This window comes from Schistocerca americana, chromosome 7 (assembly GCF_021461395.2).
Source record: "Schistocerca americana isolate TAMUIC-IGC-003095 chromosome 7, iqSchAmer2.1, whole genome shotgun sequence".
Taxonomy (NCBI): domain Eukaryota; kingdom Metazoa; phylum Arthropoda; class Insecta; order Orthoptera; family Acrididae; genus Schistocerca; species Schistocerca americana.
In genome coordinates, this window is record NC_060125.1 from 373,838,211 (window position 1) to 373,864,783 (window position 26,573).

The window sequence follows — 26,573 nt, forward strand, 5'->3', positions numbered from 1 at the left end:
TTCACGTCCACGCTGTCGCGGCATGCTACCAGTGTTAAAGACTGCGATGGAGCTCCGTATGCCACGGCAAACTGGCTGACACTGACGGCGGCGGTGCACAAATGCTGCGCAGCTAGCGCCATTCGACGGCCAACACCGCGGTTCCTGGTGTGTCCGCTGTGCCGTGCGTGTGATCATTGCTTGTACAGCCCTCTCGAAGTGTCCGGAGCAAGTATGGTGGGTCTGACACACCGGTGTCAATGTGTTCTTTTTTCCATTTCCAGGAGTGTAGTAAAGACTATATGGAGTTTGAGAAATGGCAGTTTTGTTAACACTGTATTAAGAAATTTGAGCATTACGTTTTTCTCAAATGTGACTAATGGATTCTAACAGAATCGTGTATCAACAGTACAGAAGGAATCGCTATGGAGAAGAAGCTGACTGATCAGACGAAGATCGAGGATAATAGGTAAGACAGTAGATTAGATGAAAGTAAGAAAACATAAATAGAAAGGAATGAGCAGAGCATACATAGTTTATGCTGTGACAGAGATATTGGTCCCCCGTTGGACAGAAAGGAAACAGCTGATATAAGCCGAGAGAGAAGGATCAGATAAAGCTTTAACCTCGTCGTAAACGCAGAGTGGATTAGAGTAAGACGCAGACTAGCGTGTAATTAATTCCGCAGGCGCGTGGCTGAAGTGGACAAGAAAATGAAGGAAGATTTATTGTTATGCAATATGGACGTATCTGATCTGCCACACTTTTTGGCTGCTAATCGGATAAATCACTGTTTACTGTGACATTAGAAATTAAAGATCCCGCTGTGATTAGTTGCGAGACATAATGTAAACGCAGTTTTCGCCGAGGCCTAAAGGAGTGCAGTGGATGAGATATGAAATAACACATACGGTGTTTCACACATTTAGGGTCAAAATTTTATGTGTGTAGATGCTCCTAAAATGAGCATTTTGAAATACGGAATCAAAGATCTGGAATGAATATTTCAGATCGGTGGAAGTCGTGAACGATAAAGACGTTTGAGGTACGTGTACGTCAACACCTTAGGTGTTATAACAAACATTTGCCCACCGCTTCGATGTTGGTGGCAGTTCCCTAAAAAACGTTGCATAATCGGTCCGTGGAGTGTATCTTTTACTGTTTATGACTGGCGAGGGAGGAGTACTATCCGCTACAGGAACTTCCGGACACAAGCCGACTGAATGTACGCAGAAAAGTTTCGCAACTGTTTTCATCCTAAAGGGAAACCGTACATCACCACGGAAAGAAACTTACGGGAAAATCGTTTATTTAAGCCTTGTATTAAAGCCCACTGAATATGCTCTTAAATCGCAGTTCATCATTTTGCAGACACAGATATTACGTACACGGCAAAAGCAATTTGAAACCTGTTTAAACAAAAAGATCCCAGTGAGGACGAATTGTTTGTGTGAAACGCTTCTCGAACAGCCTGCAAACTAACCTCATTGCTGCTTGTGGTGTACGCTCCAGAATCTCTCCTCTTTGAAGGGACTGGTCCTGTCTCTCCGGCCGCCGCATAGTACGTCCTGTAGTGATTCAGTCCGAAGAAGTCAGCAGACCCTGAAATAAAAACAAAAAACGTAAGGTTTATAGATTATCTCTCCAGAGTCTATGCAACAAAAATATTTACCCGACCATTTTAAGTACTTAGCACGAACAGCAGATCACGATAAACAACCAGAGTACCTCCAAGACACGCAATGGATTATACTTTCACGTAATATTTGTGAGACGCATGCAACACATACGCGGCGTGCTTTTTTCCTTAAATATGTAGCCCTAAGCGTTATGTATTAGTGCATTTTATAGAACAGTGGCCAGGCTTAGATCGAATCCCGTCGCCTCTCTTAAACCGTTAATGTGATGTCATTTCCTCACGGTCCTCGTTGTTTTGCTTTTCGATACATTGGGTCCCTAGTTCCGAAGATGGAAGACCGAGAGTTTGGTGCTGAATATCGGCTCGCTGCCAACCTTAGCGAACAAAAATGTGGTTTTACTGTCTGTTGGAGGGACAGGGCTAGTCTCCTTTCGTGCCCGGATCTCCTTCTAAAGCTGTACAAGGAAAAGTGTTCTCAGGCGCTTTTTCGTTCAGTATCAGGATAACGTTGGCGCAACAGCTACGATATGAAAACATATAAAATAGAATTTACAAGATTCCGAGGTAGACGCCACTCATGAGATTTCTTCCCTTTGTTTTATGGTAGCAAGCAGCTGTCCAAGCGGTTGATTATACTTATATAGCGAGTAAGGAGTTTTAATTAAGTGTTGAATCTTTTGCCGGCCGAAGTGCCCGTGCGGTTAAAGGCGCTGCAGTCTGGAACCGCAAGACCGCTACGGTCGCAGGTTCGAATCCTGCCTCGGGCATGGATGTTTGTGATGTCCTTAGGTTAGTTAGGTTTACCTAGTTCTAAGTTCTAGGGGACTAATGACCTCAGCAGTTGAGTCCCATAATGCTCAGAGCCATTTGAACCATTTTGTTGAATCTTTTTTCTTGCGTCATCAGTGTTCTATCTGGTTTGATGCGGCCCGCTATGAATTCCTCTCCTGTGCCAAACTCTCCATCTCAGAGCTGCAATTGCACCCAGCGTCCTCAGATATTCGTTGTGTGTATTCCAGCCTCTGTCTACCTCTTCAGTCTTTTTTCCTCTACATCTTCCTTTAGTACCACGGTGGCTATTCTCTGATGTCTTTACACGTGTCCTATCATCCCGTCCTTCCGTCTTGTCAGAGTTTTCCATGTGTTCACTTTTCACCGATTCTACGGAGAACAACCTTATTCATTACCTTATCAGTCCACCTAATTTTCAACATTCTTCTGTAGCACCACATCTCAGACGCTTCGGTTCTCTTCTTTTTCGGTTTTCCCACAGTCCATTGTTTCATTACCATACAATGCTGCCCTCCAAACATTGATTCTCAGAAATTTCTTCTCAAATTAAGGACCATGTTTGATACTAGTAGACTCCTCTTGTCCAGGAATGCCGTGTTTGCCTGTGCTAGTCTGCTTTTTATGTCTTCTTGCTTCATCTGTCACGGTTTATTGTCCTTTCAAGTGAAAAGCGTTCGGCTGTAGGCAGCCTGGCGTTTCATTTTCATTAAGCACTTGAATTAATTCCATGATGTGATACGCAGAGTTTCTGTTTTCGATAGAGTAATGCGTGTATAATGTGTTACTTGATTTGTAGATAGGGCAGGAATGAAGATTGCGGAAGTAAGCCTTTCCTCCTCTTTTGTAAGGCTTTTTTCCATAGTAAGTCTGTATGTATTTGCTGGTCGTAACGGCCGAACTGTGGCCAAGGCGGTTCCGTTAGGGCGTCAAAGCGGAGGTTAGTACTGGGGCCCCGAAACTGATCGGTACCTGGGCCATCGTGTACCACTGGCCGGCTGCCGTTTAGTTCTCTTAGCACAGGTGGGCAGTCGGCAAGCGCCGTTTGAGAGGATTGACGTTTCCCCGTCTTCGTCGGATCTCCCTTTCTGTTCTGTTAATTCATTCTGGTAAGGGCCCCAGACTTAAGAGCAATATTCAAGAATCAGTCGAAAAGGTGTTTTGTTGTGTAGTGGACTGGCCCGACAGCCAATCCACTATGACTGGTAGCCGAAAGGCACGCGTTTAAGCTCACGCAGACTGGCGTGAGGTCTGGAACAGGACAATGTCTTGAGACTTGCAAATAAAGTACGAAGGTCTTGGAATACTTAACTTTAATCCATAATTGGTGTACATCGCTCTTGTTGATACGTTAATAACAATCTCAATATAAACTGGTAATGGCGCCTTGCTAGGTCGTAGCAAATGTAGCTGAAGGCTATGCTAACTATCGTCTCGGCAAATGAGAGCGTATTTGTCAGTGTAGCATCGCTAGCAAAGTCGGCTGTACAACTGGGGCGAGTGCTAGGACGTCTCTCTAGACCTGCCGTGTGGCGGCGCTCGGTCTGCAATCACTGACAGTGGCGATACGCGGGTCCGACGTATACTAATGGACCGCGGCCGATTTAAAGGCTACCACCTAGCAAGTGTGGTGTCTGGCAGTGACACCACATATTGTAATCCACTCCTTCAGTGGATGAATTACATTTCCATAAGATGCTTCGAATGAATCTCAGTTTTTCCTACAATATAACCTTAGTTTGGACACCATGTTAAAACGTGGTTCCTTCTACGAAGCTGAGATAAGACAATACAGTTATCGAAAGAAGGGCTCTCTCCCACAATGGGTCGACAAACCACGATGAGGACAGCTTGACTTAATTGAGTATATAGTTCATGATGTTATCCATTACTTTATAACACTTTTAAATTAATTATGTCAATACACGACTAAACTACGAAAATGTTTTTCGTAATGAAATAATGAGAGTCAGTATTGAATTGTTGGACAGCCACAGTACTCACCTCTAAGGTACTCGATCTCTTCCTGAGTAAAAGTTGGCAGCCTTGAGCGAGGTCTGCCCTCCGCTTCGCTATTGGCGTCTACCCTCTGTCGGACGACTGCCGGATAATCCCCGTCTTCACTGAAGATCGGATGTGCGAAGATGCCATCCTACAGAAAAGCAAATGTTACTTGTTATTGTCACAACCACCAAACTTAATAATTAAGCGACTGAAAATTTAGCATGAATGCCATTTTTTATTTGCATGATATTGACTAAGATGCAGAGAAGTGTTTGTGTTAGCCATATGTATATGGCACTGTATGCCAGCTACACTCTAACCAATAGTTCAGAGCATAAAGGTCGTAAAACAACCTTCACACTATACTTACTTCAAACTGCATGTATCTGTCGACTGCCTCTAAGTCCTCAGTAGAATTACTAGCTGGTTCTATGTTCTGAATGTTAAGTGTGATTCCCACACTGCCTGAAATGAAATATGAATAAATTAATGACATACTCCAGCAATCATAATGTTTGTGCCAGGATGAAAACAGAGTCTACTATTAAAATACACCGTCCAGTCACGTTAATGTGATCTACGCTTAAATTCGACGTCAATGCGCAATAACCACTAACAGTGAGCAGGGGGGGGGGGGGGTGGCAGCACTAGCAGTGGAGGGCGTATAAAGAATGTTGGGGGGACGCGGAAAACAGTGCAGCTGCTGTCGTAATGGCTTTCGGGCCAGGGGTGGAATCGTTTCCGAAACGGCGAAGTTTGTAAACTGTTCGCACTCCAGGTGTTTAAAATACACCTTGCATGGCAAAATGGCGCTATCCAAAACAGGCGCAGGTGCAACTGTGGTGCAGCGTGGGCGTAAACGACGGCTGTTAAAATGTTTACGGTTGAAAAGACGTGCAATCATAGAACAACTGACCGTCCAGATGAACCAAGCTGCCGGTCGCTGTGGCCGAGCGGTTCAGTCCGGAACCGCGCTGCTGCTACGGTCGCAGGTTCGAATCCTACATCTGGCATGGATATGTGTGATGTCCTTAAGTTAGTTAGGTTTAAGTAGGCCTAAGTCTAGGGGACTGATGACCTCAGGTGTTAAGTCCCATAATGGTTAGAGCAATTTGAACCATTTTGAACCGAGCTGCTGTCAACAGTGTCTCAACACCCCTTAGCGAACGTTGCTGCGTATGGGCCTAGGTAGCAAGCGCCTGATTCATGCGTCCACGCTGACTGCTGTTCATCGGGACGAAGCTGGAATTAGCCTGCCAGTACCGCAAAATGGACGTCCACTGAGTGCGGCAGGTGCCCTTTTCAGATGAATCCCGTTTTCTGAACTATCGGACACATGGCCGCTGGCGTGTAGGTGAAAGGTCTGGAAGCAAATAGCCTGCAACAATCGCCGGAAGGGTCCAGGCCGAAGTAGAGAGCGTTATGGACTGGGGAATGTTTTCGTAGCGTTGCGTTGGTATCTCTTCATTCTGGAAGGCACAATGGATCAACACAAGTGTGCATCTATCCTTGGGGACCATGTCCACGCCTATAGGCAGTTTGTTTTCCTCGGCCGAAGGGCATCTACCAGCAGGATAATGCAACGTGTCACACAGCTCGCAGTTTACGGGCATGGTTCGAAGAGCACCAGGACCAGTTTACTGTGCTCCCCTGGCCGCCAAACTGCCCGGGTTTAAATCCAATCGAGAATCTGTGGGACCACCTCGATTGGGCTGTATGCACCATGAATTCTAAACCGCAGCTGACCGCAGCACTGGAGTGCTCACGGCTCCACCGTCCAGAACCTCACTGACGCTCTCCGTACACGTCTCGCAGCGATCCGCGCTGCAAAACGTGGTGATTCAGGCTTTGGACATGTGGTCGCGTTAAAGGGGGATAGGACGTCAAACGGGTCGACTTGGAGCAGGAGAGGCATCACAGCACATTTTAATTTCCACTGTCTATACTTTTACAAGTAAATTCATAAAACTTTGTCAGCATCACCAGGAAGCATTCAGGATTCACATTCATTGCAGTGGAAGTTCGAAAACATAAAAAAATAAATTTTTTTTACGTGTGAAATTTCGTCATTTTTTCACTTACTAATGGCTGCATTTGTTGCTATAGGTATACTTTTCTTCATAAGTTAGAGAGATTCTTCGATGAATTTTGCGCATCGTACATACCATACTCACAGCTGTATGAAACTCTAGAATTTATTTAATTTATGAAAACACGAATGCGCTGTTATATTTTAAACTTCATGGTTAAGAAAAACACAAATTTTATAGTTAATTACCTCAATTTTTACCACAGTTTTTAATAGATTTGGAAAATTCTAGAGTTTCATACACCTTTAAGTATGGTTTGTATGCTGTGCATAATTCATCGAAGAATCTCTCTTACTTATGAAGAAAAGTGTACCTATAGCAACAAATACTGCCATTAGTAAGTGAAAAAAATGATGAAATTTCAGGTGTAAAAAAATTTATTTCGTTATGTTTTCGAACTTCCACTGCTATGAGTGTGTATTCTGAATCCTTTGCTGTCATGCTGACAAAGTTTTATGAATTTTATTGTAAAAGTATAGACAGTGGAAATTAAAATGTCCTGTGGTGCCTCTCCTGCTCCAAGTCGGCCCGTTTGACGTCCCACCCCCCTCTACCCCCCTTAATCTTAATGTGACTGGACAGTTTATATTGGTCTTACATAGAGGTATAGCTTTGCCAGTCGAAGTTTTTAATCACACAATGTAGGCTTTCGCGGCCGGTGTTGTCTTCAGTTAAAACTTCCGGGCTGAGAGGCCGTGGTCGCTGAATAAAATTTCCACCTACGTTTCGTCTCCATCTGCGGGAGACATCTTCTGAGGTCGCCGGGCAACTGCCAAAGGTGGAAATTTTATACATCGACCACGGCCTCTCAGCCCGGAAGTTTTAACTGAAGTCGAAGATTTTGTTCAACGGTAGTAACTACATTCAAACGTGCTTTATTTGGGAGGAAACTGGTGGAACTCTTTCACGCATTCTGGGAAAAAAATGGTCCCATTAGAATAACTATTAGCAATTCCAAAATGTAATGATGTCCTTTCAGGTACGTTCTCCGCATTCTAAGAGATCCTGTCAATTCAGATAGCTACAAAATCAGAGCTAAGCACGCTTAACACGTCCTATACCCGTCGTGTCCAGTTCACAGCTGAAGATTTCTTCCAGAATTCACTCTTAAGGTAAGATATTTTTGCAGTAAAATCTGAATTATCACGTCATAGCTCAGAAAAAGGCAGAAAGTTAGCAGTGACTACAATAAAATTGTTAATTTTATCTATCGAACATAAAACATGAGAAAAATGCTTTGACGTAGGTGGGTCGTAGGGAAGTTAATCTCTCAATTAGTGTGGCTCTGTTATTGCCTGTGAATCTAGATGTCACTAAATTGTGTTTAAGGAATTTATATTTACGTTTCGAGAGCTCCTAAGACAAGGGTTATGGCGCCCTTATAAAGATGTATCTCACGTGCTTCACACGTAGGCTTAGATCACATTAGATTTACTTTCATTCCAATTGATCCGTAGTGAGGAGGTCCTCCAGGATGTAGAACATGTCAGAAAAACATCAATACATGACGAATATTTACAACTAATAGAAATAAGCTAATGTACCATTCCACAGGTTCCAAGTGGAATGATCGTCATTTTTTAATGAACACTATATGAAAGAGTCATTTTACAAATACTGATGCACTGAATTTAAAATAAAAACGTTTTTTTATTTATTTATAAGGTAATAAACATGTAATACAACTACTATAATACTTATTTACAATGAACACATTACTGCACTGAAATTGTGCAGAAGTTAACACAAATCAGTTGGTTTTACTGAGAAATCCATCAATGGAGTAGAAAGAGTTGGCCACCAATAAATCCTTTAGGCTTCTCTTAAACTGAATTTCATTGGTTGTTAAGCTTTTTATGGCTGCTGGCAAGTTATTGAAAATGTGTGTTCATGAATAATGCACACCTTTTTGTACAAGACTAAGTGACTTTAAATCGTTGTGAAGATTATTCTTATTTCTAGTATTGATGCGTAAAAACTGTGAATGGTACAGTAATTACTCCCCAGACTCTCGGCTACAGCATTAGAACTCAAAGCGACAAAAATAAAACGAAATCGGAAATGCTAGAGTCTCTTTTCGAATGTTATTTCATAATCACGGTGTTTGTCCTTCCACCAAGCGCGTAACGCATGCATACATCAGTAGTAGTTACGACTAAAACCTGCAGAAAGAACTGTTCCTAAAAATGTCAACATGAGGATACCTAACGGGATAGAATTTCAGCTGAATATGTTCCATTCCAACCACAGATAACCGCAGATCTTTTGAGCAAAAGAAGTTGTTCCCAGTAACTGAAAAATCTATTAGCAAAAAGTCACTGCAGCTGACAGAAAGAGCTCTGCTCTGAGTCACTCTTATACGTCTGCTTCAGAACGCTGCAAACTTTTTCTTTTAATTTATTGGTATATGGCGTACGTATCGTGCAGCTAGTTCAATATTACAAATGTGACACATCCGATGATTAAAGGACGTGAGTAAGGACATGCAGAACATATAACAGGTATAATAAGTCTTTTTAATACATTATAGTAACTGACAAAATATAATTCTTTCAGGTTATTGAAGAAGAAAGGTACAGAAGTACAGTAAAAGGTACATTAATTTAATCTGAAATTATAATTTTACGTATTCTTCTTGTTACACGCTGGATCTCATTCGATAACGATTGCAACATATGTCGCTACTGCACTGAAGCCAAACAGTACAAAAATTCTCCGTCTTAAGAGGCATTCGCTTGTACGTGCGGGCTACAATCTCTAAAAAAATTGATTGAATGAATTGTTGCACTTTCTGATGTAGGGATAGTGGTAATACTAATAAAAAATTGGGGTTCCATTTTTCTTATCGTCCTCCACTTCATAGTCGCGACATCACACACACGAAAATAATAGACGGTTTAAGTCAACTATTGAAGTTTAGTCGCACGAAATATTCTAGGACTTTCCGAGCCCATTCTGTGAAGGTGACTTGGGAAGTTGCCCTGATGGAAGTGCATCATTTTAATGAAGGCAGTTAGGTTCTGTCTGCCGTGTCCTAGCTGCAAATCACAATTTCATTGAGATAAAAGTCTGAAAATTGTAATATTGGTGGCGTATGTGTCGTCACGTTGCTTCCCGTTCTTTTCTTTCTGCATGCCCTCACTGTTAGTACGGGGACGTAGTCGGACGGACTGAAACTGAATTTGTCTAAACTGCATGAAAAACAAGTACTAGAAATTTCGACAATTGCGCACAACACGGACTGGAAACATCTCTGCATGACTCTATCGACGATTCACGTGGGATGGAGAGGAATTCTTTCCTCACATCATGACTGATGATCAGACATGGGTTTCTTATAAAATGTAGGTTAATTGTATGTTTTACATTGTGTTCTTTGCTAAAAGTCCATGTAGTCATGTACAATGAGTGACTTGGTGTGCTGCTATCTATAGACAGTTCTCAGAAGCTACAAATATTCTAGCGCTGTATTGTATTGTATTGAACTGGGGACCTAGAAACGACGGAGAGGCTTCGTCCCCGCCGTAGCCCTCAGTGGTTAATAACCCCATAACAGGCTGCAGCAGTCCACTCACCCCACCGCCGCCCCACACGGACCCAGGGTTATTGTGCGGTTCGGTCCCCAGTGGACTCCGCCGGGAACGTCTCACACCAGACGACTGAAACCCCAAATGTTTGCGTGGTAAAGTAATGATGTTGTGCACGTACGTGGAGATAGTGTTTACGCAGCAATCGCCGACGTAGTGTAACTGAGGCGGAATAAGGGGAAGAAGCCCGCACTCACCGAGGCAGATGGAAAACCGCCTTAAAAACCATCCACAGACTGGCCGGCACATCGGACCTCGACACTAATCCGCCGGGCGGATTCGTGCCGGGGACCGGCACGCCTTCCCGCCCGGAAAGCAGTGCGTTAGACCGCACGGCTAACCGGGCGGGCTTATATTCTTGCATAGTCGGCCATCTTCAACAGTAAATGCTCTCCAAGGCAACCACCAGGGGTTCTGATAATTGTGTGTGTATGTGTGTGTGTGTGTGTGTGTGTGTGTGTTGGCCAGGAATTCAATGGCATATGCATAAGCACCGTCCTGTTATCACATCCGGCCATGTGCACCAAGGCTGTTCCCAGAATCCTGACATCATCGTATCTTTGCCCTGTAAAGGCCACACCCATCCCGAGCCTCCCGCCCCACATCTCTCCCCAACCCCAGCGTCCCCGCCGCCTCCCCTTCCCCTCCCTCCCCCCCCCCTCGCGTCCCCGTGCCCCTCTCAGTCAATGACGTGCAAGTTCAGCTCCACATCTTTCTAACATTTTTTTCTTTTTTTTTTTTTTAATTTGATTGCTGTCCAGCAAGAAGTGCCATCAACAGTAGCCATCAGGTGGGAAGGACAAGGCTATTAGTCTCAAATTATTATTAGTATTGTGTGTGAGTGTCGTTATACTTTGGGCTTTGTTACTATTGTTACAGACGAGGACGCACAGGCATTGCACACATAACTGCAGAAACCACTGACCACATTACCTCTGCCTGACCTGGTGTCGTTTGACTATGCAAAAGCCGCAGCAGCAGCAATGAACCCCTGATCCAGTACTGGCTGAGGACTTCCAGTGTTCTGCAACATACTAGCGCCTCAGCAGCACCAACAACAGCAACAACAGTCACTCTCCATAGCATGTCTTCCCGAAGTTTTGGATCCGGTGTTTTTCGATTATGCCATACCACAGCCGCAGCAGCTACCAGAACTCGAGTCTCAGCTAAGTCCTGCAAGAGTACTCTTATTTGCCAACACATACAGTGTGACTGCTAATGGTTCTAAACGCATGAATATAGGTGTGTCACCGAACAAAGACTCTGAAGTAGTTATAGAGTTAGAAAATGCACGACGTAGCAGAACTGATCCACAAAACTGCCGTCCAGTATCCTCGACATCCATTTGTTGTAGAATCCTGGAGCTTACTCTGAGCTCAAACATAATAAGGTATCTCGAACACAACGACCTCCTCCATGTCAATCAGCATGGATCTCGAAAACGTAGATAATGTGGAACACAAGTCGCATTTTTCTCACATGACATCCTGAAAACCATGGATCAAGACAGTGAGGTAGATGCAGTATTTCGCGATTTCCGAAAAGTATTTGACTCAGTACGCCTACGGTTACTATCAAAAGTATTATGATATGAAGTAACGACAATTCCCGAAAACTGAGACAGTGTTGTAATAACACTGAGGTAACAAAAGTCATGGGATAGCGATATATACATTTGCAGATAGTGGTAGTATCGCGTACACAACGGCGTACACAGGGCAAAGACACGATGATAACAGGATTATGGGAATGGTCTGGGTGCATGTGGCCAGTTGCCATGATAAGGAAGTACTGACATTGATGTCAGTGAATTCCTGGCCAGGAACTGCTACCTGGGCACATGGCGCCGCCCTGTTCCTATCGCTGTATGCAAATTGTTTATCTTACGTGCCTTGAGATAATGTTCACACAGACACCAAAACTGAAATTTGTTTTAGAACTAACAGGGCCAGAAAAAATCCGAGAGAAAGCTGTAAGCAAATAAATGGCTAATGCAAAGGATGAAATTGACCTGCTGCTGTATCTCCTATGGAGAGATGCTTTATAAGAAATAACATAACCAAGAGCTTAAAAACAAAAGGAGAACTCTTCTCAATAATAAATCATTCAACTTCTAAGACACAGTGAATGAACTCAGTGGGACGTGAAGACTATGCCACTGATAATCCCTAACGACGGAGGCTGAGCGTTCGGCGTAGATGGCCGACAAGTACCTTTCGGGATATCGCTGGAAAGCCGCACGCTCCTCCGCGTTGGCTTCCGACAGGGCTCTGACCGATGGGCGTTGCCCAACCGACTGACTGACAACAAAAACCGGTCGGTCAGTCGGCCAACAAGCTTAAAGCCGTCGGCACACAGACCGTGCTGTCGAACGTTAACGTTGAGGGTGCCAAGTTCAACGTGCTGCTGAACGCTCAGGAACGATGTGACTTGTGCATACGGTACGTGGGCCCCGACGTGGTATACGCGATCGCAACGCACTCCAGCGGCAGTTGAGGGATGTTTCTAGTTCGTAAATCACACTGTTTACTCAACGGGCGCGCGTAAAATTCCCACTTTAGCTCTATTAAAACGCACATTTCCTCCATCGTCTATGAAGAGGAAAGTAACACGTCCAATCAGCAAGGACGCAGGGTTGTAAAAGTTCCATGACAAACAGTGCGGTACAAATTTGGAATACTTCTCTGCATAAGATAAACATTATTTCATCATTCCCACAGTTTGGTAAAACCCCAAGGTCAGTCTTACTTGATCACTGTTCCTACCCAGTAGCAGAATCTTTGCAACATGTGAATTACGAAGCGTAAAAGAAAAAGGAGGAAAATATCTTTACACAAGTAGTGCAAGCTGTCCTGTAGATTAAGCCAATCGAAGTCACCCCTCAAAAAAAGGTGAACTTATATTTACATAACATCAAATATTATAGTATATACTTATATTAAATTAATAATAAAGTATCAGAACCTAATAACAACGCGAATGTTAGGAAAAAAAATTGGAAGTCGCAAGCCGCGAACCACCACCCCAACCCACAGCTCGTAACAGGACAGCGACGCTACCCATTACGCTAAACCAACACCACACCGCTTCTTTTTAATCATATTGTTCTACCCCTTGCTGAAAACCTTACTCGTAGCTATGTTACTAATTGAAATTTAATTATAACAAATTGACCAAGAACAATGAGTTTTGGGTGGATCTTCAGTGTGTCGTTCCCTTCAAATAGCCTACTCTCACAACACGCAAGTTACAATAATTCTTTTGCCACGAATATGATGTTTCTCATTATTTTATTGGAACGAATCACATAGTTAACAACGGGTTTTCCAGTGATTCTCAATTTGCTGGTGCTCAGAAATGGCATATATATATAAATATATATATATATATATATATATATATATATATATATATATATATATAGGCTTGAAATGAATGCCAATATGGCGCCTTACAACTCTGTACTGAAGAGAGACGGCGTGCGTGTCACGTAGGCGGCGTTGTGTCATCTCATTGGTCAACGCTCAGACGCACTCTCAGAATATCTGACATGCCAGATATTGCTCTGCACGTTCGGAAAGACTCCCGAACGTGCTATTCCACGCTATGACGTCAGAAACTCGGCACGCTCAACGCTCAACGTTCGGATGCACGGTCCGTGTGCCGACGGCTTAGCACGCATAACTTGTCAGCCGGTCGGTCGATGAACTGATGTGTGTGTAGTGCTCTTCACTTTGCTTTGCGTACGCCCCTATCTGCGCCTGGCGTTGCAGAGGCTGTGCTGTGGTACTGACCGTTCTGTGTGGCCCGGTACTGCTGGTCGTACAGGCGGTAGACGCGGCCGTGCGCCCTCAGCAGGGTGTGAATGGCCAGGTAGTCGCCGATGCCGGGGGCGGGCTGCGACGGCGCCGCGGTGCCCACCTCAGCGTAGCCCGAGACGAAGACACCCGGCTCGTTGAACGTTATCCACCACTTCACCTGCGGAAAAGCGCACCGTCAGCCGAGCTGTGGCGGCTTTGTTGGGCGGGTATCGCCACCTTCACTCACCCTGTCACCGAAGTTGTCGAAGAGAACTCTGGCGTACTCCACGAAGTAGTCGGCGATCAGACCGTTGGGCCAGCCCCCGAGGTACTGAAGCGCTTGTGGTAGATCCCAGTGGTACATCGTCACCTGCACCATAAAAATCGTATTGGTGGCTAGCATCTGATGACACTTACCAAGCTTGTGCAGCTCGCACTTGTAACATTGTGCCACAAAAAGCCACAGTAACTGACAAGTGTCTGATTATTAGCAATCTGCGTGGAGACTGAGCTCAAAACAATTAACAGCTGCTGTGTGAACCTCTGCATAACACCATCAACTGTGTGTCTGTATTTGTCACTTACACTACTGGCCATTAAAAATGCTACACCACGAAGATGACGTGCTACAGACGTGAAATTTAACCGACAGGAAGAAGATGCTGTGATATGCAAATGATTAGCTTTTCAGAGCATTCACACAAGGTTCGCGCCTGTGGCAACACCTACAACGTGCTGACATGAGGAAAGTTTCCAACCGATTTCTCATACACAAACAGCACTTGACCAGTGTTGCCTGGTGAAACGTTGTTGTGATGCCTCGTGTAAGGAGGAGAAATGCGTCCCATTACGTTTCCGACTTTGATAAAGGTCGGATTGTAGCCTATCGCGATTGCTGTTTATCCTATCGCGACATTGCTGCACGCGTTGGTCGCGACCCAATGACTGTTAGCAGAATATGGAATCGGTGGGTTCACGAGGGTAATAGGGAACGCCGTGCTGGGTCCCATCGGCCTCGTATCACTAGCAGTCGAGATGACAGGCATCTTATCCGCATGGCTGTAACAGATCGTGCAGCCACGTCTCGATCCCTGAGTCAACAGATGGGGACATTTGCAAGACAACAACCATCTGCACGAACAGTTCGACCACGTTTGCAGCAGCATGGACTATCAGCTCGTAGACCATGGCTGTGGTTATCCTTCACGCTGCGTCACAGGCAGGAGTGCCTGCGATGGTGTACACAACGACGAACCTGGGTGCACGAATGGCAAAACGTCATTTTTTCCTATGAATCCAGGTCCTGTTTACAGTGATATCGCGGTGAACGCACATTGGAAGCGTGTATTCGTCATCGCCATACTGGCGTATCACCCGGCGTGATGGTATGGGGTGCCATTGGTTACACGTCTCGGCCACCTCTTGTTGGCAATGACGGCACTTTGAACAGTGGACGTTACATTTCAGATGTGTTACGACCCGTGGCTCTACCCTTCATTCGATCCCTGCGAAACCCTACATTTCAGCAGGATAATGCACGACCGCATGTTGCAGGTCCTGTACGGGCCATTATGGATACAGAAAATGTTCGACTGCTGCCCTGGGTAGCACATTCTGCAGATCTCTCATCAACTGAAAACTTCTGGTCAATAGTGGCCGAGCAACTGGCTCGCCACAATACGCCAGTCACTACTCTTGATGAACTGTGGTATCGTGTTGAAGCTGCATGGGCAGCTGTACCTGTACACGCCATCCAAGCTCTGTTTGACTCAAAGCCCAGGCGTATCAAGGCCGTTATTACGGCCAGAAGTGGTTGTTCTGGGTACTGATTTCTCAGGATCTATGCATCCAAATTGTGTGAAAATGTAATCACATGTCAGTTCTAGTGTAATATATTTGTCCAATGGATACCCGTTTATCATCTGCTTTTCTTCTTGGTGTAGCAATTTTAATGGCCTGTAGAGTATTTAATTTTTAGTGGTTTTGGTGGTCAGTCCACTCTCATCAGGCCCCTAGATACAGGAAACGTAACATTAGCATCACCTTCGCAGAAATACTACATAATATCAATAGTAACTATCACGAAACAAACTTACGTTAGCTACTATTATACTGAACCAAATGATATTACATCTGTTTGTGTTACCAGCAGTAACCTAAAATCATAAAATAATCACAGTTACTACAGCTGTTCCGTTGTACCATTCATATTTACTGTTGAAAACAAATTTGATATTAAGTTATGCATCTCGCTGTTCTCATGTCTGCTAAGTGTCATTACTTTCGTCTTTCTTCGATTTATTTTCAATGCATATTCTGTACTCATCAGACTGTTCATTCCATTCAACAGATCCTGTAATTCTCCTTGACCTTCACTGAAGATAGCAACGTCATCATCGAATCTTATCATTGATATCCTTTGCATATTTATCCCACTCTCAAACCTACTTTTAGTTCCGTCATTGCGTCTTCGATGTATAGATTGCACACTAGGGGTGAAAGATTGCCTCTCTACCCTTTTTAATCCGAGCACTTCCAGTCTTATTCTTCCCTCCTGGTTCTTGTACATCTCGTATATTACCCGTCTTTCCCGATAGCTTACACCTCTCTACTCAGAATTTCGAACATCTTGCAGCACTTTACGCTTTTTGCAAGTCGACAAATCCTATGTACGTGTCTTGATTTTTCTTCATTCTTGCTTTCATTATCAACCGCAATACCAGAATTACGTCTTTGGTGCCTTTACCTTTCATAAAGCAAAACCGATCATCATCTAACGGATCCTCAATATTCTTTTCCATTCTTCTGTATATTATTCATGGCAGCAACTTGAATGAATGACTGTTAAGCAGAATGTCCATTAGTTGTTATCTCTGGAATTGTGTGGCTAATGTTTTTCCGACAGTTTGATACTATGTCGCCTGTCCCAAATTCTATACACCAACTGGAACAGTCGTTTCGTTGCCACAACCCCAATGACTTCAGAAATTCCGACGGCATGTTATCTGTCACATTTGGAAGTCTTCGAAAGCTCTTTTAAATTCTGACTCTAATACTGGATCCCCTTTCTTTTCCATATAGACTCCAATTTCACCTTCTATCACATCATCAGACAGCTCCTCCGTCTCAATGTACTCTTTCCACATATCTGCTCTTTCTTCTGCGTTTAGTGGTGGAATTCCCATTCTACCCTTAATGCTTTCACCCTTACTTTTAAATTTACCAAAGGTGAGTGAGGAACGAATATATAATGAAACTAGTTCATTTAGACAACTGAATCACATAGCTGAAACATCCAAGTAGTGTAGAAATAACGTACAGTCTTAGGCGTAAAACCTGGCTGCCAGCCGGTAGCCGTAGAGCCTAAATTCGAGTCTATCACTTAATGCGGCCAATACAACCGATCGCCCGTCAGAACTCCAAGTCGGGCCACATGCATGATGGGGGTGGCGACTCAGGAAGGGCAGCCGGCCACCCTCTGACACTAACATCGACCTTCCATAGTAACAAGGCCGACCCCCGTGTGGCAGTGGGACAAAGGACCAAAGCAAGTGATAAGGTGGACCAATACCTTATTGAACTGAGACCTGGTCAATTTGTCAAGCTCTTTCTCTTGAATAAATAAACCAATTTTTCTGCAATTGTAATCGTTTCTTTATCTGTACATGTGCTTCACATCTCGTGATTTCCATCTGATTGGGATAATTCCTTTGTTGTGGGTCTTTCTTTTTTGTTCTTAGAGCGTGTATACTGAGTGTCTCTCCTGCGGGTTGTCAGCCACTTTTTCTTTGGTGTTTCCACAGATATTTGCAATTTCGTTTTTGCAATGTTAGCTGGAGTCAGCCCAAACAAATACCGCTTATCACATCTTTCATGCGAAGCCCAGTATCCACGCACAGTGTCGTTTTGTATCTCGTTACAAACAAAATTATTTTTAAAGTGAATTTTACGTGCTCTCTAGATACAGGAGTCCGAAATTAGTCTTGTGCGGTATTCGTTTTAGAATAATATTTCTTTTAGTCTATAGTCGGAATGTATTTATGAGGGCTATTCGTAAAGTAAGGAGCGATAGGTCGCGAAATGGAAACCACAGTGAAAATCAAAACTGTTTTATTTGCAACAGTTAGCTACAACTTCCAGCTACGTAGCTCCATAGTCGCCGATCCGACTTAGACGTTTGTCGTAGTGTTGAACCAACTTTCCAATACCCCCGTTATAGAAAGCAGCCGCCAATGCATTCCGCCAATTCTCTACACTGGCCTACAGCTCGTTGTCTGTGCCAAAATATTGTCTTCATAGCCAGCGATTCATGTGAGCAGAGATGAAACTCAGAGGGAGACAACTACAGGCCGTATAGTGGGTAATCACACATTTGCAACTGAAAACGATGCAGGAACATCTTGATAGCCCCTGCAGAATGCGGCTGAGAATTGTCTTGAAGAAGAAAACGCACGACAGTTATGTAATGTTGGCTGCATAGATTCAGGCGAAATTTCTCACCACACCTTCGTACTTGTCGGGAGACACTATTGTTCTAGGTATCTTTATGTGCTCCCTGTGTGCTCAGAACTGAAAAGAACGACTTAATGCGATCGACAGGCACACTAGAGACACTGCCCAACACACCTGTGGAAATCTTCATGGGATTTTGACTGTGGTTTCCCTTTCGCGACCGATCGTTCCTTACTTTCCGAATAACCCTCGTATTTGGCCTACTGGCTAACGCTTTCGGTACACAGTACTATCCTCAGGCCATCCCGTGGCATAGAATCATCACGTCCGTTTCCCAAGTAGGTGTGTCAAATATTTAAAATATGGCAGGATACTTTCCGCGACTAAACTTTCATTTCAAACTGTACCTTCGTCTCATCTAGACCATTTTCAGTAAATAACAAGAAGCGTGAGACATTTATCGCCTTCTGATTGGAGTCGATGTGATGACACCCTTCCTTACCACAGGCTGGATCCCGTTGTCCAGCAACTCATTGATGAGGTTGTTGTAGTAGTCGATGCCTGGTTGATTGATGACGTCGATGTCTCCAGTGGGCAGAATGCGAGACCAGGAGATGGAAAAGCGGTACACGTCCGCCTGAGGGAGAAAAAAATCGCAGCTAAGGAAAAATTAGTTATACAAACATCACACCCCAGTCATAACATAAAACATTCCAGACTTCAAACCGACCAATACCACATTTTCTTAAACATACAAATTCAACTTCAGCAATAATAAAATCAACTTAATTATTGGTGGCGTATGTTGTTGTGTGTCGCTGTACAGAAAAGGTAGCTTAAAATGTAGTTCCTATAGAAGTTTCAAATATCTTAAAAATAATAATTAAATACAATAAAAAACTGTGTAAGAACAAATCATTTGTTGGGTAAATTATTTGGAAATAATCACAATGTTCATAGAAAAAATTAATTATGTTCGCTTTCATTACGCCCTGCTAGTGCTAAGTGTAGGGAGAAATTTTTGATCCACAATCTAGCAGACGACATCGTTCCAGTAGAACGGATTAAATACACACTAATCCTTTTTCATAATATTTTTTAGCTCTTGATTGTCGCCCTGACATTCTTCTACGATTGTAATTTCAGTCTTTAAGATAGAGAGCGAAATTTTTCCGCTTGAAAATGGTCCCAGATACTGAAACGGCAATCGAGGGATTTATAAATAAAGTGATTTTTATAGTTAAGGTCACCGTGAAGTCCAGTAAAAAGGTTCATATCGAATTATGACTATTAGCCATTCCAGCACGGCTTTCCGGATTGGGAAGGAGCGCCTGGTCCCCGGCACAAATCCGCCCGGCGGACTTGTGTCGAGGTCCGAGTGAGCCGGCGAGTCTGTGGATCGTTTTTAGGCAGTTTTCCATCTGCCTCGGCGAATGCGGGCTGGTTCCCCTTATTCCGCTTCAGCTACACTATGTCGGCAATTGCAGACAAACAAGTTTTCCACGTAAGCGTACACCACCAATACTCTACCACGCAAACATAGGGGTTACACTCGTCTGGTGTGAGAGGTTCCCTGGGGGGGGGGGGAGGGGGGGGAGGGGGGGCGGTCCACCGGAGGCCGAACCCCACAATAACCCTGAAAGAGGGGTGGGGCGACGGAGGAGTGGACTGCAGTAGTCGTCGTGCGGTTGTGGACCACTGCGGCTGCGGCGGGGACGGAGCCTCTCCGTCGTTTCTGGGCCCCCGGTTAACATACAATACAATGATTATTTTGTGTTACTCGCGTCGAAATTTAATGGATACCATATCTTTTATCTTTTGTGGGTCATCAGCCTTCTGACTGGGTTGATGCTGCCTGCCACATATTCCTCTCCTGCGCCAGCCTCTGCATCTCAAAGTAGCATTTGCAACCTACGTCTTCAATTATTTTCTGGATGTATTACAATCTCTGTCTTCCTCTACAGTTTATGCCCTCTACAGCTCCCTCTAGTACCATGAAAGTCACTCCTTGATGTCTTAACAGATGGCCTGTCATCCTGTATTTTCTCCTTGTCTGTGTTTTCCACATATTCCTTTTCTCGCCGATTCTGCGCAGAAACTCCTCATTCCTTACCTTATCAGTCCACCTAATTTTCAACATTCGTCTGTAGCATCACATGTCAGATACTCCGATTCTCCTCTGTTCTGGTTTTCCCACAGGCCGTGTTTCACTACCATACAATGCTGTGCTCCAGACGTACATTCCCAGGAATTTCTTCCTCAAATTTAGTGCTACGTTTGACACTAGTAAACTTCTCTTACCCAAGATTGCCCTTCTTGTCAGTGCCAGTCTGCTTATGATGTCCTCCTTGCTCCGTCCGTCGCTGGTTATTTTGCTGCCAATGTAGCAGAATTCCTTAACTCCATCTGCTTCGTGAACATCAATCCGGATGTTAAGTTCGCGCTGTTCTGATTTCCACTATTTCTCATTACTTCCGTCTTCCTTCGTTTTACTGACAATCGATATTCTGTACTCATTACATTGTTCATTCCGTTCAGCATATCATGTAATTCTTCTTCAGTTTCACTCAGGGTAGCAACGTTATCAGCTACTCTTATTATTAAGACCGTTTCGCCTTGAATTTTAGTTGCGCTCCTGAACATTTCTTTTATTTCCTGTTTCTTCGATGTACAGATTGAGCAGTAGAGGGGAAAGACTACATCCGTGTCTTACACTCTTTTCAATAAGAGCGCTTCGTTCTTGGTCGTCCACTCTTGTTATTCCCTCTAGGCTCTTGTACATATTGCATATGACCCGTTTCTCCCTATAGCTTATCCCTATTTTTCTCAGCATTTCGAACGACTTGCACCATTTTATATCGTCGAACGCTTTTTCCAGGTCAACAAATCCTATAAACATGTCTTGATTTTTCTTTAGTCTTGCTTCCATTATCAACCGCAACGTCAGAATTCCCTCACACCAACGCGAATAGTCTTCTTGTTGCCACTTTCCTCAATGATTTTTGAAATTCTGTCTTATTTGACCTTAAGTCCTGCAAAGCTCTTTTAGTTCTGATTCTAATACTGAATTCCGTATTTCTTCTAAATCGTCTCCTGTTTCTTCTTCTATCACATCAGACAAATCTTCCCCCTCATAGAGGCCTTCAGTGTACTCTTTCCACCCAGCCGCTCTCTCCTCTGCATTTAACAGTGGAATTCCCGTTGCACTCTTAATGTTACCAACATTTATTTTTCGATTTCTTCACATTTTTCATGCAAACATTTCGTCTTAGCTTCCCTGCACTCCCTATTAATTTCATTCCTCAGCGACTTGTATTTCGTTTTCCTGAATTTCCCTGAACATTTTGGAACTTCCTTCTTTCATCGATCAGTTGCAGTATTTCTTCTGTTGCCCATGGTTTCTTCGCATTTACCTTCTTTGTACCTACGTTTTTCTTTCCAACTTCTGTGATTTCCCTTTTTAGACGTCAATTCCTCTTCAACTGCCCTGCCTACTGAGCTATTTTTTATTGCTGCATCTATAGCCTTAGAGAACTTTCCGCGTGTACTTTTGTATCCCACTACCTTGCTTATTGATTCTTCCTGAATAATCTCTTCAACTTCAGCCTGTTCTTCATCGCTACTTCATTGTGATCTGAGCCGATATCTGCTTGTAGGTATGCCTTACCATCCAGTATCTGATTTCGCAATCTCTGTCTGACCATGATGTAATCTAACTGAGATCCATCCATCTCACCCAGGCTTTTCCAAGTATACCTCCTCCTCTTGTGATTCTTGAACAGAGTATTCGCTATTACTAGCTAAAATTTATTACAGAGTATTCGCTGTTACTAGCTGACATTTGATACAGAATTCAATTAGTTTTTCTCCTCTCTCATTACTAATCCCATTCTCCTGTAACCTTTTCTTCTGCTCCTTCCCCTACAACTGCAGCCCAGTTACCCATGACTATTAGATTTTCATCTCCCTTTATGTACTGTATTACCCTTTCAATATCCTCATATAGTTTCTCCATCTTTTCATCTTCAGCTTGAGACGTCAGCATGTGTACCTTAACTATCGTTGTTGGTGTTGGTTTGCTATTGATCCTGACCAGAACAATCCTGTCACTGAACTGTTTACTGCAACACCTTCCTAATCCCATTATACCATTTTCTGCTGCTGTTGATATTACCTTATTCTCATCTGACTAGAAATCCTTGTTTCTTTCCATTTCACCTACTATGTTTAGATTGAGCCTTTGCATTTCCCTTTTCAGATTTTCTAGCTTCCCTACCGCGTTCAAGCTTCTGACATTCCATGCCCCGACTCGTAGAACGTTATCCTTTCGTTGGTTATTCAGTCTTTGTCTCATGGTCACCTCTCCTTGGCAGTCCCCTCCCCGAGACCCGAGAGGGGAATATTCCTGAATCTTTTGGTTCAAATGGTTCAAATGGCTCTGAGCACTATGGGACTTAACATCTGTCATCAGTCCCCTTGAACTTAGAACTACTTAAACCTAACTAGCCTAAGGACATCACACACATCCATCCCCAAGGCAGGATTCGAACCTGCGACCGTAGCGTTTGCGCGGATCCAGACTAAAGCGCCTAGAACCACTCGGCCACACCGACCGGCGAATCTTTTGGGAATGGAGAAAGCATCATGACACTTTTTCAATTAAAGGCCACATCTCCTGTGGATACAGGATATGTGTCTTTACTGCAGTTGTTTCCATCGCCTTCTGTATCCTCTTGCTGTTGATCACTGCAGATTCTTCCGCCTTTAGGGCTGTTTCCTACCGCAAGGACAAAGGAGTGCCCTGGACCTCTGTCCACTACTCTGCCCTCTTTGGCAAGGCCGTTGTCAGAATGAGGGAGCTTTGGCCGCTAACGCTGATTATCAATCAAAATTTAAGCGGTGGTGGGTTTCAACCCTTGGCAAAGGACGTTTTGATTAAGTGTCAAAGACGTTACCCCTTTTTTTTCTTTTTTTTTAGTAAAGTTTCCGCCCGGGGTCCAACCGGGGACCTTACGCGTGTTTTTTATTGTGAATTTTTTTTATTTATTCATTTATTTATTTTTATTTTTTTTTTATTTTTTTAATAGTAAGGAACTGAAAACTAGTAATTGCACTCGTTGCATCGAGTTGGGGACGCACGTAACTAAAACCATGCTAATAGTTGTAGAAAAAGGCATAAAGAAAGAGAGCAAAGTGCGGGGCTAAGGAAACCATGAAACAAAAACGAAGGGTGGAATCCATACCACCATTAACCAGTGCTACATCTTGCACCGGGTGCGAAACAAAAACTGCAAAGACCTTTTCGCACCGGGGACAAAAAGAGGAAATGGGGCAAATACTGCTACAGAGTGTGAGGGTTCACGACGGTACTCTCCATCTGCTGTATCGTCCAGGTATGAATTCTCGTAATGACCAAGGTAGATCCCACGTTGTACCTTGTAGTGTTCTATCATCGTCTTGTAATTTTAGCTTCTCTTATCCGTAATGTTCCAGCTACGTGGAGGGTCGTGGAACGCACTCCACAAATAATTGGAAAAATATGATCGATACTTTGGGATCTTGCAATGTCGTTCCTGCAAATAGTTCCAAAAGTCTAAAGTGTCCTTAGTGTCGTCTTGAAACAAATAATGCACTGCATATCCACGAAGCTACGTCATTGCATTAGTTTTAGTGCTTGGGTAATACGTCTCATCCGGGAATAAGATAGTCTTGGCGTCGATATGATTCGGCGTTACTCGAAGGAAGTATGCTGACATTTGCCTCACTAAGTGCCACACTGCCGCAGACTCGCCACAGCTAAGACGGAGTTCATCGTTGTCTTGAGAGCCACAGCTCGTGCACGTGGGTGAGTCTACCAGATGGATCGCATGTAGTCTTGATCTGGTCATCTGCTTACCGTTGACAGTGATATACCACATCGCCGTGACGTCAGTGTCCAGTTTTACGTGGGGAATTGTCCTCCACACTTCTCGCCAGTTGACGTTCGGGTGCTTCCTCTCCACGACATTATCGGGTCGTCCACGTTGCAGGACCCGATAAACCGTCTTTGCCGTCGCCAGTTGAGTCGCTGGTAAGGCAAGTCGAACGTAACTGAGATCGAGGTAAAAGACACCGATGTAGAAAAGCGAGGAGGGGACGTGGTGTATCGGCACAGATGGCAACAGGGAGGCTGTCCGGACGGCGGTGCCATAGTTTGACTTATGTGCTCACAAATAGGGCGACCGCTCCGTCATGAACGTGATAAAGGCTAAGCTCTCCCCGATCCGGGGGAAGGGTGAGAGTCTCATATTTGATCTTGAAAAGCATTCCTGAACTCACGAAGGACCCAAAAGCCGCAAGTATACGGCGAGCTAACATCACCGGTATAGGTAATATCTTGGCGATGTGCGGAATGCGTGGCGCTAAATGTGTGTTAACGTACTGGGTCCTTTGGACGATGTCCAGGGCTCGTAGGCGGTTGTTGGCAATTCCAGTCCGAACATTTCGTAAAAGCCGTCGAAAGTTGTGAGCAGCGGTTCGTCGTATATCGTCTGTAAAATCAATGCCGAGACATTTCAAACTATCTCTGAGCTGTAAGGGGGTGACACTGTTCTCAGACAATCCGACCCCGATGTTCATCGCCACCGATTTTGCGACGTTGATACGACTACCAGTGGCCATGCTATATTTCGCTATGCAATTCAGTGCGCTAGCGGTGTCGTCGCCGTTCGGAAAGTGTGGCCTCGTAACATCATACCCGTTAGTCGTTGGCGCAGGCCACAGAGGAGTGGTTCCATGGCCACAGCGTAAAGTAAAGTGGCCAGAGGGCAGCCTTGGCGTATCGATCGAGAAATGGTGAGGGGCTACGAAGGTCGGCCGTTGACGATCACCTTGGACGTCGCGCCACGGAGGAGTCGCATGACGACAGTGACGAATGGCTGTGGGTACCGCATATGTTGGAGGACCGCTTCCAAATAGTCGTGGTCCACTCGGTCGAAAGCTTCACTAAAATCGATTGCCTCCAGTGCACCCTTCAGACGACATACCCTCGCCAGTGAGATCAAGTCACGATATTCACTGAGTGCTGTTTGAATATTATTGTCGCCTCCTAATGACGTTTGATCGGGTGAAATAACATTTCGTAAGGTCTGGTGTATCCGCGCCGCCAACAGTCGAGAAAAGATCTTAAAGTCGCAGTCCAATAGCGTCAACGGGCTGTAGTCCTGCAGTCGTGAGCCACCAGACGGTTTGTGAATAGGAATAATCATCCCTTCCACAAGGGCCGCAGGGAGCGGAACTTCCGGGGATAGTAGTTCGCGACAGATGTCCGTCCATCGGGAGGCTAATAAATATTGAAAAGTCTGGTAAAATTCCAAGGGGAGGCCATCAGGACCCGGAGACTTGTTGACAGCTCCTTTTGTAATGGCGTCAATCACTTCTTCTTCTGTGATTTCTTCCTTCAAGGCCGTTTCCATTGCCGGGATGACGGTGCCGTAAATCGTCTGAGAGACGTCCTCCAGTGCTGTCGGATCAGGGGTCTGAGCGGAATAGAGTTGGGAATAATGATCGTAGAACACTGTGTTTATGTGTTGTTGCGTGGTGAGGCGACGACAGTCCTCCGTGTCGATGAAGCGTATCAGCGCTCGTTGACGTCGTTTACGTTCACGAAGGACGTGGACCATTGACGGGCGTTCACTCGGTATCCGATCCTGCGTCCTGGAGCGGATGACTACCCCCTCTAGGTGGCGTCGCATATGAGCGATGATCTGAGCCTTAGCACGGTGGACCGCCGTTTGCCGTACCGGAGACGGCGCCATAGCACCGCAGTCGCGCAGTACTCTGAGGTAAAAGTCGAGTGTATGTCTACGCTAAGCAGCGTGGTCGCGACCGTAGGTTATCAACGTTCGCCTCAGTGCCGGTTTGGCGCAGTCCAACCACCAGCGGATCGTTGTGGGATATGCACGGAGGCGATTTTCACACGAATGCCACGTATCCTCAACGGCTTGGCGGCAATCCGGATACGACAGGTGAGCGATGTTTAATTTCCACGGGCTGCGGCTTCTCCACGCTTGTTGCCGCCGCAGGGTGATGGCACAAATGTAAGCCGAGTGGTCCGAGAAGGCTGCAGGCCACAGTTCCGCGTCCTGCGTTCCAGCGGCGAGAGAGCGGGAGACATAAATCCGGTCGATACGTCTGGAAGAGTGACTCGTGAAGTGTGTGAATCCCAGTCGGTGGCCGTGAAGATGTTCCCAAG

General features: G+C 44.7%; 1 protein-coding gene across 1 annotated transcript in view; it reads right to left on the reverse strand.

The window, feature by feature from the left end:
- LOC124622588 (myrosinase 1-like) overlaps positions 1 to 26,573 on the reverse strand; it is a 99,404-nt gene that overhangs the window by 25,783 nt on the left and 47,048 nt on the right. Inside the window, exons 3-8 of the mRNA XM_047148337.1 lie at positions 18,843 to 18,977; positions 14,136 to 14,258; positions 13,883 to 14,066; positions 4,782 to 4,876; positions 4,412 to 4,559; positions 1,463 to 1,581 (exon numbers count right to left, since the gene is read on the reverse strand). Of these exons, the coding sequence (XP_047004293.1) occupies positions 1,463 to 1,581; positions 4,412 to 4,559; positions 4,782 to 4,876; positions 13,883 to 14,066; positions 14,136 to 14,258; positions 18,843 to 18,977 (804 nt within the window). The remainder of the gene's footprint in view (positions 1 to 1,462; positions 1,582 to 4,411; positions 4,560 to 4,781; positions 4,877 to 13,882; positions 14,067 to 14,135; positions 14,259 to 18,842; positions 18,978 to 26,573) is intronic.